At 31.6% G+C, this 15,254-nt stretch overlaps 1 protein-coding gene across 2 annotated transcripts; it reads left to right on the top strand.

Moving 5' to 3' along the window:
• Positions 1-4,823: 4,823 nt before the first annotated feature.
• LOC148309615 (uncharacterized) lies at positions 4,824-14,507 on the top strand. Of its 2 annotated transcripts, none has more exons than XM_088259753.1 (12): positions 4,824-4,991; positions 5,620-5,756; positions 6,138-6,258; positions 7,003-7,260; positions 7,504-7,662; positions 8,168-8,353; positions 8,468-9,256; positions 9,680-9,793; positions 10,358-10,459; positions 11,713-11,787; positions 11,972-12,019; positions 12,093-14,507. In XM_088259753.1, exons 1-12 carry the CDS (start codon positions 4,962-4,964, stop codon positions 14,166-14,168), a joined length of 4,095 nt encoding a protein of 1,364 aa, XP_088115879.1. In that variant the 5' UTR covers positions 4,824-4,961; the 3' UTR covers positions 14,169-14,507. The 2 variants fall into 2 exon arrangements, with proteins under 2 accessions (XP_088115879.1, XP_088115880.1); XM_088259754.1 differs by having other exon boundaries at positions 11,716-11,787; positions 12,093-14,320.
• The last annotated feature ends 747 nt before the right edge of the window (positions 14,508-15,254 follow it).

Genomic DNA, 15,254 nt, shown 5'->3' with positions numbered 1-15,254 from the left:
ATTATCTGCCCCCAATGGTGCATAGGGCACTGCATCATATAAACGCAGTATTATCTTGATGGTTATAACACGAAGGAAATATGATCAGCCCTCCGCTTCAGGTACTAGTCCAGGGTAATATTGAATAAATATTATAGTGAAAAAATCACGTATATTTATTCGATCCTCTCGTGGGAATCGAACCCGGGACCTACAGAACGATAGCCGAGCGTACTGACCGATACACTATGGAGGCGGAAATTCTAATTTTACTTATATAAGTATTTCTAATTTAATACTTTAAACGCATAGCGTAAGTGGCAGGAATCAAGTGTAGAGTAGTGGGCTCGAACTTAGATACTTTACATGGGAATTCACAACTATAACCACACGACCACCATAAACGGATAGTACGAATATCTAGTACCTAGTATATTGTGCATAAAAAAATGAATATAGTTTTAAGAGGTGTTTCTTTTTTTAAATTTCAGGTTTTCAGGACCTAAAAAAAGTCGATACGATTTTTTAAAAATCAGAATGAAAAAAAAACTGCGCACAGATTATGGGAGATCGGTAAATACTCTCGATTTCATTTGATTATATATTGAATTACTTATCAAAACGCATAATTACCAAATAATCTTCTCCTTGGTAAAATTATAATTCCTAAACCATCCTAAAATTAATTTATATTGTTACATGTACATTGTTGTATTCAACTGCTTTTTTCTTCATCTCTTTTTTTCACTGGGTTTTTTTATTTGGTAATTTGTGCTACGAGTAATAACAAATTATAGAAAAAGTAGTATGTTTATGAGTTAGCATATTATAATGTGTTACAGTATGAATAATTGAATAACATTTTTTTGTCCGCCTCTGTAGTGCAATGGTCAGCACGCTCGGCTACCGTTCTGGAGGTCCCGGGTTCGATTCCCAGGGGGGTCAAATAAATATAAGTGATTTTTTCACTGTAATATTTATTCAATATTACCCTGGATCACCTTTCCTTCGTGTGTAAACGATCAAGATAACATTGTGTTCATATGAAGCAGTGCCCTATGCACCATTGGGTTGCGGATAAGGGTTTTATTAAAAAAAAAATATATTTAACCGTAAAACCGATGAAAATAAATAAAACAAGGAAGTAGAATCGGGTAGGGAGTAGAAGGGAAGAGGTTGAGGGAATAAGGAAAGGAATGAAATGATGAACAGTTAGGCTTTCAAGGATAAATAATAATGCTTCAGGCGCTTCTTGCAGGTCATCCATTAATTGTTTTGGCATTTACTTTGTGGTAAGACATGTTACAATGTTTAAAGAAAACACTTGTTTTCATACCACTTGAGTTTTATTAATGACTACTAGTTTCAGAAGCTAAACTTCCATCATTCAGGTCTGAATAATAACTCATTATTCAGACCTGAATGATGGAAGTTTAGCTTCTGAAAGTTATTATTCAGACCTGAATGATGAAAGTTTAGCTTCTGAAACTAGTAGTCTATAATAAAACTCAAGTGGTATAAAAACAAGTGTTTTCTTTAATCATACATTTTCCACGCGACGAGTTTATTAATTTATTTCACAATCTGTCCCTTTTTACAGTGCAGGAATGATTGATAAATGACGTGTTATCTTCTAAACATGATCATTTGATTCGAAAAAGTATTTTTGTATAATTGTAAAAAATTAAAGATACTCGTATGACTTTATTCCAATTGGAACATTTATTTATTGTGAAATAGCTTTCTAACCAATGCTATTCTGGTTGAAATACGTATAACCTCCAATCATTAATACTTTGTTGTCCTTCTTAATTGTGTGATTATATCGATAAATTGTATTTTAATTCTACCATCACATAATTTGTACATTAGGCGTATGTTCATCGCGATATTTCAAATTAGGACGTTACTGAAGAAAAAACGTTTTACGAATTCGAAAACTTGCGTGTGTGACAAGGCTAAGTCTAATGCGAAATATCGACCGCGAGATATATAAATAGGTAAGTACCTACTTACACATTGTGTAAAATGTGTTTCCGCCTTTGTGAATTCCGTTAGTTTCGCTACCATGCTGGAGGTCCCGAGTTCGATTCCCAAAACGGCCAAAAAGTAGGCGTAATTAATTTTTCACTCTAATGTTTATTAAATATCACTGGGCTGGTACATAAAACGCATATCGCACACTCCTTTCAAGAACGTCATAAATCAAAAATCTTGATTTTTCAGGAGAACGTTTTTAAAGTATAAAAATATAATACAATGTATTAAAAATAAATATCAAGCCACTTATCGAACATTTTACTATGCAACCGATCTTTTAGGTAAAACCTGATAGTTTTTTCTCCATTTGAAAAATATTTAATATATTAAAAAAAAATTAAACGATAACTTTTCTTCAAAATGCAAAAACAATACTTTCTGCCCTGTAGCGGGTGAATATTAAGTTAAAAATATGCCGCTTTTGCTGGGATATAAAACATTTTATGGGCATTCCGAAACCATGCACAACTGAAAATTGACGATTTTTGATTTATGACGTTCTTGAAAGGAGTGAGCGATATGCGTTCACCTTGGCTTTGTGTAATTATAAGTGAAAATAACACCGATTTGCATGATACGGTGCCCTATGCACCAATATGCATAGGGCACTGGTTCAATACATTATTTTTGAAACATGTTTCGTGTTGACATATCCAATTAAATCACAAATAATAATATCACTCAATGTCGATTCAACCGCAAACCACAAATAGTGATTTATTGTAAAGGCACTACCGTAAGTATGAAAATATATGTAGGTAGGTACTTGCATAGTTAGTGAGCAATATATTGTAGGATTCCGTTTGGATTCCATTAGATATATATTTCCTACCTATAAACAATTATGTACCAGGAGGTATGTATGCATAAACATGTAGAGTCTTGTCCATTTTAAAGAGGTGGAAGGGGGTATTATACACGTACCTACCTACAATGTAACAACTGCGCTGGAGTGATATGATTACAATGTCAAAAACATTTTATTAATACATTATGTATACAAGCCAAAAAAGCCAGAAAAGACAAAAAAAATAAACCAAGGTAACAGTTGACGTAATTATTTTTTTCTTCTTCTTAAAACACCGTTTTTGTATTGAGAAAATAAGTTTTTCATTGAAATAAATACATATGTAAGTATATGGTTTTGAAATCAAAAGAGTTACAAAAGTAAGGGGTTTTAAAATATGTATAAAAATATTTTTCAGCATATATTCTAGATCTAATGCGGTGCCCTATGCATCAGCTGGGTGGGAGAGTAAAATAATAAATTGACGAAAAAAATGGCTATTTTTTTTTTTTTAATTGGCAATCCTGACACAGTTAAAGGTTTAAAAAAATAAAGTTCTAAAAATCAAAAGGAAGGTCGAGTCACCAGCATATATTCTAGATCTAATGCGGTGCCCTATGCATCAGCTGGGTGGGGGAGTAAAAAAATAAATTGACGAAAAAAATGGCTATTTTCTTTTTAAAAATTGGCAATCCTGACACAAAGGTTTAAAAAAATAAAGTTCTAAAAAGCAAAAGGAAGGTCAAAAGGAAGGTCGAGTTCACCTCGCAGTATGATTTTTGTCTTGGCTTTTTACGGGACCTTGACTTCATATCAATTCTTTATTTTAGTGCTTTCACACAAACATCATGGTTAGATTAACGCAGAGAACATCATAGTCTAAGCTTAACTCGAAGGTGCACAGTTTACACCCGCGCTGTGCCAAGCGGGTTTCCCGCAAGGTATCGGACCCTCCCATTGGAGCCGGCTTGGAAGTTGTATATATCTAGTAATTTCTCGCGTCGTTTCACATTTTCGAACAAAACTACACTACCGGCCTCTGTGGGCAATATTTGTTGATAATTCTTTACTTTACTCATAGATGTCTCAATTTTTTTAATACTTAAATATTGTGGAGGCTTTTTATGATAACGTATTTATTTGATTGTTCATAAAATGCATAAAGAATTTAATTACAAGAGTATATAAATAGGATTATTTTATTAAAAAAAGGAAATATTTGTGTTTTTATTATTTCCAAAAATACTTCAATTTCATACTATTTCTGTGAACCTAAGCGGCTCATTATAGAAATGGGCAGTGCTTTTTTTTTAATAAACAAGTTCCCGGAACTTACTTCATGTTAAGCTTTTTACAAAAAAAATATATTCAAATATCTTTTAATATCATTACAATACCATATTTTATCATTTTGATGAATAATATAAATGTAGATTGTAATTACGTAAGCGCAAACATTTTTTTCGTCTAATTGTTTTTGAAATTAAAAAAAAATATTGTAAAAAAAAAACCCTGAAAATAGGTGTGGTGAAAAATTGTGGTGGAGTGGATTCGAACCGAGAAACTCTTACTCAAGAGTCCGCGACACTAACCACGGGACCACATCCCAACACACATTATGATATTACTGTAATTTTTATAAACCTCCACTCGTTCACGAATGATTTTGGATGATATCATTAAGTATTTGAAAAAACAAACACTTAAACGATTTACTGCTTACAGTGTACTTATTTTATAAAGATGCCACTGTATTTGTTTTCACAAAAGTTCTTACCTAGGTTTTTTATTTCAAAATTTTTAAAAATTCTTTTTGAAGTATTTTTAAATTTATTTTCTTTTGTCATTTGTGTTTCAAAATTCTTTGTTTTATATTGTCATTTTATATTAAATCCTTTATTAATTTTTAGAAAGTATAATAATTTTGTCAAATTTGTAATATTTACATGAAAATTTAAGGGCTTTTATTTTCCACCGCGTTGATTTTAAATTAGATTTCAACCACCGCTTTGATTTTAAATTTGTATGGAAGTTAATTAGATTTTTTTTCAATAAACTGCATCTCAACTCAAGATAAAAGATATGGATAAAAATTAACAGGTTTCAAGTGATTCAATAATTCTGGTATTTATAAAGAAAAGTACTATAAATTGCAATGGATAATTATGGTGAAAAAGAATTTAAAGTGAGTTTTGTAGTAATGTCATATCTGTATAATTATATTATTTAACAACTTACATAAAAGTCTTATCTAAGCCTTTGTGTCATAGCAAATACTTATGTTAAAACTCAACTATGTAGATATTTTTGCTTAGCATTTATATACAGAGGGAATTGTTATTTTGAGAAATGAAGAGATAAGGCGTAGGACGCAGCAAATCTTGGTCACAACTGTCGTCAACAAAAGGTGATTCAGTTGGCTTGGCCATGTACTCCTCATGCCTCCCAAGAGCCTTAATCAAGCTTGCCTCTTTTACAAAGCATCTGGTTCGCGCCGCCCAGGACGACCACTGTTGACAATTCGTCGTCAATTCTCGTCAGATTTTTGGGACGCGAACCTGGGAGGATGCAAGGGATCTGGCAGCTGACAGGAAAGCCTGGAGACAGTTTATGGACTCCATATGCTTCACATAGACAGCGGATATGGTTTAATATTAATATATCTTTATTTGAACAAAAAAAAAATATGTACAAAAGAAAAGTTTAAATAATATAATTTAACATAAAATAGTAATAAAAATAAATCTGAATTGAAATTATTACGATAGAAAGTTATAAAATGAAGAAAAAAAAGAAATGTTTAAATTTTTCAGGAAGCATTTAATGCCCGGTATAATAACCAAGTGGACAACTTGAAATATTCCCGAATCAACCCTACTCCATTCAGATACCGGGAGAGCATGGCAGCTGGAAATGATATATTTTCCAGAATAGAAAGACAATTGAATAGGTAAAGATCTCTCTTAGTCATCATGCTCCTTGCTGGGATTGTATAGGACTTCAATTATTTCATATATGTACTAGGAAATGCCTGAAAACATCATTTTCAATTTTACCAGTTACTTTTTTCACACAGAATATGTTGATCATGTCCAAATTGGCTTGCAAATTTAAAAAAAATTATGTTTAGAAGGTACTTAAATGGAACACATCCAGTATTTGTAGGCAATGATTTGGACGCACTCAAATAATTGTGAGCTCTAGGCATGATTACCAAGTATCAGTAGTATTTTCCATCCACTTTTTTCTGCAAAGTTATTTAAAGAATCATATGACATTTGTTGGATTTAAGGATGACTTTGGTATAACGTAATATTTAATGTATCCGCAGCTTGGTAGGTGATAATGAACATATCCAAATAGTTTGCACGAAAAAAGAGACGCATAAATTAAACCAAGGCTTAATGGATAATGTACATCCAACAATTTTTCAAGACAGTGAAACATGCCAGGTAAATGGTTAATCTCTTTTTTTCTAACAGTTATCAATGCAAAACAATGCAAAGGGGATGTATCATATCGAAGATATGATACATCCCAGAATATTTTCCAGAAAAAAGAGGATTTCTCTTAGTCATCTTGTTCCTTGCTGGGATTGTACAGCAATGTTTTGAGGTAAATCTGTATAGTTAGGGATTGTGATCGGTTGTTGAGTTACATGTATTCTACAAGAAGAGTTTTAGCTTGAATGTTATGGGACAATGGGAACTGAATGGAGCATAAACAAAGTAAAAATGGTTAGTTAAGACTTTTTAAGTACAAACAACATGTTGCAATCCATCTTTAGTGCGGGTGGTTGAAATACTGTCCGAAACAAACAAATAACTATGGATATCAAGATTTTAATGATAGCTTAATAAAGATGATAATAATAAAAATAATAAAACCCTTATCCACACCCCAATGATGCATAGGGCACTGCGTCATATAAACGCAGTGTTATCTTGATCGTTTACACATGAAGGAAAGGTGATCAGCCCTCCGCTTCAGGTACCAGTCCAGGGTAATAATATTGAATAAATATTACAGTGAAAAAATCACTTAATATTTATTTTACCCCCCTTGGGAATCGAACCCGGGACCTCCAGAACGGTAGCCGAGCGTGCTGACCATTACACTACGGAGGCGGACATATGAAGATGATATGTTCATCATTATATTTTTATAAATGTTAAAATTTTATAAATATTTTTTAGGAAATGTGCGACTGTCATGATTATTTGAGGTTTCGCATACAAGAACTGATGACAAACGAGATGAAGATGAAGCATAAATTAGAAGAATTTGAAAGAAGAGAGGCTGCATTACTCAACACACTTTCCAAAGGCGATGAGATGTGGGCTGACTTGGAAATCTCTTACAAAGAGAAAATTTCAGAAATCAATCAAAATGCATCAACTTTGGCACAAGAACGAGATAATTGGAAGGAGAGATATGAAGCGTTTCAACAAAAAGTAATTTGTTCAATATTTTGTTTCACTACAATGACAAACCATTATTTGGTACCGCAAATGATTTCAGTCGAAATGTTATGTATTTAATCCATCCTCTTATCTGCACTTGATGGTGAAGATCTTATCGCCCTAGTGTTATTACCTTGCTTTACGTAATTGATATTGCTACTCCTCTTCACAAGCTGTCATACCAATACCTTACGAACAAATTTACTAACTTTTCATTTTTATTTAATTTATCAGACAAGAGAAGATGACCTGGAACATAAACAGGTGAAGATTGAAAAAGAAATGCAAGAACTCGTTATTCAGAAAGATTTATTAACTGATGAATTGAAGAGAGCTCAAATGGAATACGTAAAAACAAAAACAGAGATGGAACAAAATGAAAAGGGACTGAAGGTAAATTAATGGAATGATTAAAAATAATACTTGCATTTTAAAAATATTTAACTGATTAAATTCAAATATGATGGCACTTCTAAGTAAGTGCTTTTTAAGGACCAGTGAGTGATAGTTCAGAGAAATCTGAAAGATCTGAAGAAATACAGATTATTGTGACAATTTTTTTTTATTTGATTTTTTCAATCATAGGAAGGTGATATATATCAGGAAAATGAGATATCTTAACAGCGGCAAAGGTCGAAAACCTTGTGAATAGATAGTCTAGGTTGACTTCCATATTGCATTGCTTCTCAGAGATATCTTATGTATCTATATTTATTCCAATTAATGATCATTACTTAAATGACTTGATATTTAAAATGATAGTGGCAAAGTTTGGAAATTTCGACTCGCCTTGAATAAATTCTAGGACCATTAATTTAAAGGGTCGTTGCATCCACTAAAAAGAAGGTTTATTGGTGAAAAAAATCCATTGCAAAAGTTTCATTGCTTTATATTTCAGAAAGAACTTGCAACACTTCGGTGGATGATAGACAAACTTCAAGGAGAGTTGATAGAATATAAGAACTTGCAGACGGATATAGATGATTCGTATTCTAGCGAACTAACTATTCTGAAGGAAAACTTGATAAAAGCAAACAACAATATAGAAATACAGGAAGCATACAAAGAAGAACTACTACGAGAAGTATTTATATCAAATATTTACATATATTGTCTGTGAACAGCATTGCCTTGCCAACTGCTGCTATTAAATCAAATATGACTTTATCTTTTTTATACTCATACATTTTTCTTACAGGTGTATAAATTAGAGAAAGAACTCATAGAGGTATCTGATGATTTGCTTAAGCAAAAAACACAGGTAGAGGAACAAAATAAATCCCTTCTTGAAGAAATTGAACACAAGACTATGGCCTTAGAAGAACTGGAGGCACAATTAGTTGTCTTAAAGCATCTACATTCCATAAAGAAAACTGACAAACCAGCAAACAGTCACAAATTCATAAAAGAAGAATGTACTGAACATAATAAGCTGAAAAAGGATACTCGAAAAAGTGATGTAGTAAGGAATTTAAAATTGAATGAAGCAGTCAATAGAGTCGGAAATGGTGTTGTGTTCATAGCTGATAGTGATAATCATGTAAATAAATTAAGAAAAACAGATATTGACCTTCTAGTTTCTCAAACTAAAGCCGGCGAAATAACTGAGGCAAACCCAAAACTAAATGATTTACATAAAACAAAAACAGACATTTCTCTTATAAACCACGAACTATCTCCTAATGATTCCAAAAACCATATCCAAACCGCTCAAGACATGGCGAAAATAGAAAAAATGGACTTAACCAGAAGAAAACAAAAAATACCGGGTATAATTTCGCCAAGAACAAGAATGGAAGACACCACAAAAAGAGTTACGAAATTAGGAGTGGACACGAAACGAAAAAATCAAAAAATCTGCCCACCTTTTCAGATCGTTGATAGAGGAGACAATGTAAAGAATGAATTAGAAAATAGAATTTTAAATGCGTTCAACGACTCTCTGGACTGTTGTCTGGATGAATATTCAACGACACTTTACAATAAGGTAGGATATATTTTTTTTATCATTGAGAAATGAAAATTAGTGTTCAAATGCACTCGCTGTAAGAAATTTGGTACATGCTAATTTTACTAAAAACACATTGTTTTTGGGTGGTTTTTTTATCAACCCTGACCCTAATGAGTACACTAATTAGGGTAGTATACTAATCACAAGTAACTGCAAACCCTATTCCGATCTGAAAAATATTTTTTGACATTACATGCTGTAACAAAAGTAACCAAATAGGACGTTTATAAGTGTCTACCGCTCTCTACCAACAGTATGTAAGAGACCCTTTTAAGCGTTCTCCGTACACAATGTGTTAAGAAATGTTCAACTTGCGATTAAATGCTCAAAATTTTCAGACGTACATGAAGCAGCTTTTGAATATATAACTCTTAAATTTTATTTATTTCTTGTTCCTAGTTAATGTGTGATATGAAGAATCTATTTAAAATGCTGCGGGAGCTGTTGAAGAGGTCTTACCTAGAGTCCTCTCTCGAGAGCAAAATTGAAAAGTTGTATGAAGAAAATAAATCGGTAGATATAATTTTCAATAAACATACATGAGTATTTCAAAAATGTTTTTTTAAAATTTTATTTCTTGTATAATTAATGGAATACAATTAAGAAAATCACAAAATTCCATACCATGTAAGGCTGAAGAAAATCTTTGAAATAGCAACGGATATGAAGATAAGTATAAGCAAATAGAAAAAAATATATTGAATGTGTAATTTCTAGAAGAACATTGTATTTATATATGTGGGATATTTAAGATTAACCTTTTCCACTGTGACCATTTTTTCTCAAAACTGATCAAAAATGCGACGTTTTTCTACCATTAAAATAAATATTTTGGTTCCCTAATTTTGGGACACTCTGACAATTCGTATGACCATGTAAATTAGGATTAACTGTATTTATCTGAAATATTTTTTGGTGGAATATACTTGGGTGATAGAGAAATTAGTGATTAAAGTTACACCTGCGCCGGGCCAGACATTGTGGCCCACGGAGCTGCCTACTAGAATCATACGGGCCGGAATGTCTGGCCTACAGAGTGATAAGAGTTAATAATAAATAGGTATTAATATTTTTTAGTTGCAAGATAAAAATTTAAAAATGGCTTTCCATGCAAATTATATCAAAGCATTCAAGGATGGAGTAAAAAGCTCTCAACAATGCAGAAAGGAAATCACGGAGGTAAGTTTTTAATACAAATTAATCATTGTACATTTTTTCCTTTAACTCTTCACTCCTAGTTGTCAGGTGACAACATTAACAGGGACATTTGACACACAGTTTGTGGCAGTGAAATTCAAATATCAAATTTCTCTAGACCGAATGCAGACTTTGTATTTTTTTTTTAAATAAAAAATGCCTCTCCACAATCCCCCATGTTACCACTGATAGTAATAAAATAATTGTAATATTATATTTACCTAGTTCGCCTCCATAATGACTAGCACATTTGGCTACCATGCTGAAGTTTCCAATTTCAATTTCCAGGGGGTCAAAATAAATATAACTGTGTCTAATACTTATTAGATATTACCTAATACTTATTAGATATTACCCTGGACTTGTTAGATTCTACCTGAAGCGTAAGACTGATAACCTCGCCTTCATATAATCAAAAATACATTTAAAAATTCCATTAATTTAATTAAGGCAGTGTTATATGCACCATTGGATGTGGATAAGTAGAAGAAATAGTTATTTAACATTCAACGTAAAAATTTAATAATTAATTTTGAGAATTTTTGAACATATGAATTTTGCTTCCACCGTGCTTTACCCATTGAGCTAAGCAGTCTATTACCTTAACTGTGATTTTAATTTTACCGGAATGTAATGATTTCAAAAACTCTATTGGAAATTTTACTAAACTATGCCTTATTATTAACTAAGTGTTTGATGATAGAACAGTGAATGTGACATTCCAATGTCCTGGGTTGGAGAGGGCATATCGCTCACTCCTTTCAAGAACGTCATAAATATAAAAAACTTGATTTTTTAGGAGAACGTTTTTAAAGTTTAAAAATATAATACAATGCATTGAAAATAAATACCAAGCCACTTATTGAACTTTTTACTGTGCAACAAATTTTTATCGGTAAAACCTTTTTTACTTTTAAAAGGTTTTTTCTCCACTTGAAAAATTTTTTGTATATTTTAAAATATAATTAAACAATACCTTCTCTTCAAAATGCAAAAACAACATTTTCTGCCCTGTAGCGGGGGTAAATATAAGATTAAAAATATGCCTCTTTTGCTGGGATATAGTACATTTTCTGGGCATTCTGAAAACATGCACAACTGAAAATTGTCAATTTTTTATTTATGATGTTCTTGAAAGGAGTGAGCGATATATTTGTTTCAATTTGTTTGAATCGTTTCCTCTATTTAATTCTGTTTTTAATGTTACTTGATTCATGAATCAATAAATTTTATAGCAGAATGAAGTTAACATCGGACTTGCAAATATGAATCCGGAAGTTTTATCCACTGAAGCACAAAAATCAGTTGAGGTGATTATTTTCAAATAAATATTGTGCATAAATAATATTTTTCTGCTAAAATATACTTTGAAAAGTACCCTTAATAAATAATACAGATATTTCGTTTGAATTTATGTTAGATGGCATTTCATTACACAAATTTGTGCATTTAGGTTTTAATGATTACTTGTCTCACATATTTGTACATTTTCAGTTGGTATCTCTAGATCCACTGCGGACTTCAGCAGTTCTTGATAATTATGTAAGTACATATAATACTTAATTTGTAAAATGGTTCATTCCTCAACAGTTTATAATATGTTCTACTATTTTAGCAAAAGGGCGCAGTCAGTTCATTAAAAACCAAGAATGCGGTGAAATCTTCCTACTGCAATCAATCAGATTGGAAAAAGAAATGTAATATCGCGGGTCCAATGAGAGCAAACAGATTTATAGCTGATAAGGCTGTACTGAGGAGAACTTCAATTAAGCCGTACAATGTCAAAAGACCAAATTATACATCACCTAGGTTGAATGATGACCCTTTGGAAGGTACAAATATTATCAATTCTGATATCAAGTCCAACCTAGCGAAAAAGTTGTTGAGTTATGATTCCTATATTAGAATGATGGAAGAACGTACAATAAATTATGAAATAACCAGAAGATCTCAGAAAACAGTTGCAAATCAAAACACCCTTAAACAAAACAATTTATCTCATAATATTCCACTTGTTTCGACAACTTCTAAAGTTAAAAAGTCTAAAAATCTTTATGGTTTGGGTTCAGATTCAAAGAAAATTGACATGTCCAACAGTAAACCTTTCCCCGCAAGATATCAAAGAAATAACCAAAATAATGAAAAACTTCAAACAATAAAAACTCAACAGTTAAAAATGAGTGTAAGTTCGATGACTCTAGACTCGGATTTGATTGACATCCAAGAATATGTGGATTCATTTTCCAGAAACACATTAGTCTCAGATTCCTCATATCGAGAGAATGTTCACCAGACAATCAGCATACACAACACGTCGCCTTGCACTTCAAATATTAGCATCACAGAAATCAACACTAAAGAACCGGCTAAAGTATATCTGAATACAATCGAGGAGTGCATGAAATCCGATGTAGAGTTTCTAAGAAACTATTCTGATAAAACTTCTTTCTCACATAATTCAACTGAGCATAATATTTCTGTAGATATAGTAAGGGAATTAAATACATCTGTAGGTTCGTGTGCATATTCACAAACACAAATGGAATGTTTGAAAGATAACACAACTAGCGAGTTTTCATATGATAATGATTCAAACGTTATCGATGCAATTTTTACCAATTCAACTACAGAAATCATTGATATTTCCGAGAACACAAATGATAATCTCGATTCCGGTAGAGATTTCAACAGTGAAAAGATTTATAAAAATAAAAATAAAGAACCGGAAACAAATTTGGAAAAAACGACAGAAATTAACTCAAATATAAACAAAGATTGCTATAGAGAATTGATAATTGAAGAGATTAGAGAATCTGCAGAAACCAAGTGTGATGGAACAGAAATATTAGAGTCAGTAACAATTGGAAAGCCTATAAACAAAAATATTAATTCTACCACTGTTCAAAAATCTGGAATCAAATGTAAAGCTGAAAAAAGTAAATCTTTTCCAATTGTGAATGAAGAGACAATAGTATGTATAGATAAATTGACAGAGTCAACAACGGTCAAACACAACAACACAAATAATAAAAATGCTAAAACAGTCAAGTCTAAATCAGCCAATGGCTACTTTCACAAGGAAAAAAATTTGGAAGCCCTCGGGTTGATAAATGAATTTACAAATAGTTTGATCCGCACAGAATCTACGCACTATTCTTCTAATAAGGCAAATTCGAAATATCAGAAAGATCTGAACGGATCAATAGGTAAATTGGTTGAAAAACCAAAATCTTTTCTCTGCAAAAGTATGGCAGATTTGAAAATTTTGCAAGACAAACACGAAGAGGAAAACTCTAAGCATTTAAAAGTGCATAAAGCTCTAACAGACGGTTTGAATTCGCCGCCTCAATCACTAGTCATCAAGTCGAAGAATAAAGGGAAAAGAAAACACAGAAAATGTTGCAAAGTCACGACGCAAAGGACGAGGCTGACGATAGAGATGAGAAAGAGCATGACGATTATGTCAGATAAAATAAACTCGTCCGGTACTCTAGATAATGTAAAATCTCTGCTTTCGAAAGTAAACACCGAGGTGACTTGGGCTTTCGAAAAGGCAGATAGACAGACTGTTGATATTTTGTCAACCATTAACAATCAAGTGTGCGACAGTTTGTCGAGAATGAAAGCTCTATCTGAAAGTGCCAAGAATAAAACATTACAGCTAAGATGTTCCCAAAATGCATCACATTGAGGTTTCAGTGACCAAGTATTGATCATTAATTCCTAAATAAGTCAATTGTTTTGTTTGACTTATACACCTAACTATTTATAACTAAACTTCTAATAAATTCTTCAAATATTTAGTTGTCTAAAATGATGTTCTGTATATTTGATTGTGTCTTAGAAAAATCTTTTGTAATCATTGAAAAAATATTATTTTATATAAATTCATAATTGTGTCGTTTTACATTTGTCGATCATTGAAATAGGAAATGTGACAAAGGTTTATTTATATTTTGTAAACATATTTTCCTTCTTTTGTAATTTCTAACATAACATTTAAATTTCAATAAAGGCCTTAAAAATACAATGAGCTTAAATATTGAATAAAAAAATGCTGCACACACATATAAAATGTTGCCAAAAACAGGAAATTACATTTTTAGATGGCTTATCTATGATTACACGCATCTGTAAAACGGAAATATTATGTCCCTTAAATCAACTGAAAAATGACCAGCACTACGCAACACATAAGATATTTGGTTTTTACTATCTCCAGATTTTGTGGCATGTATGGTTTTTATCAAAACATAATTTAAAACAAGTTTCATAAAAATAAAACAAATTTTCATCTTAATAATGTATTCAAGAAATGTCAATTTTTCTTTAATAACATGCAAAAATTTAAGGAATTTCCCTTACATGATTATTGATTAAATCTTAGATTTTTTTCTTAATTAAAATTAAAATTCTCACTAAAATAAGATACAGATCACATGTTTAAATATATATATCTTAAAGGCGAAAGTACAATCGATACATTTATTTTTATAATCAAGAATAAAACTTTTTTATGACATGATTAATACAACATCAGGAAATAAGCACACCATATAGATATTCACATATAAATATATGTACGTATTTTTAGTAAGTGTACACTCAATTTAATTCCTCTTTTCTACTACATAATGTGTTTTAGGACCAACTCCACACATTTTGCTAAAAATTGTGTTAAAAAATATTTACAATGCGTATGACATACGAATAATGAATTTACCAATACATGCTAATATTAAATATACAAATGGAACATTCACCATTGATAGTCTTC

This window comes from Brachycentrus maculatus, unplaced genomic scaffold (assembly GCF_059751285.1).
Source record: "Brachycentrus maculatus isolate JH-2025_06_01 unplaced genomic scaffold, ASM5975128v1 h1tg000119l, whole genome shotgun sequence".
Lineage (NCBI taxonomy): Eukaryota > Metazoa > Arthropoda > Insecta > Trichoptera > Brachycentridae > Brachycentrus > Brachycentrus maculatus.
The sequence above is the reverse complement of the archived record's forward strand: the minus strand, read 5'-3'. Positions and strand labels throughout refer to the sequence as shown.

Excerpts from the sequence above, each read along its gene's own strand:
- LOC148309615 (XM_088259753.1), top strand. The coding sequence starts at position 4,962 with ATGGATAATTATGGTGAAAAAGAATTTAAA. Across the intron at positions 5,757-6,137 it reads ATAGAAAGACAATTGAATAG|CTTGGTAGGTGATAATGAAC; the intron begins GTAAAGATCTCT and ends ATGTATCCGCAG. Across the intron at positions 12,020-12,092 it reads CAGCAGTTCTTGATAATTAT|CAAAAGGGCGCAGTCAGTTC; the intron begins GTAAGTACATAT and ends CTACTATTTTAG.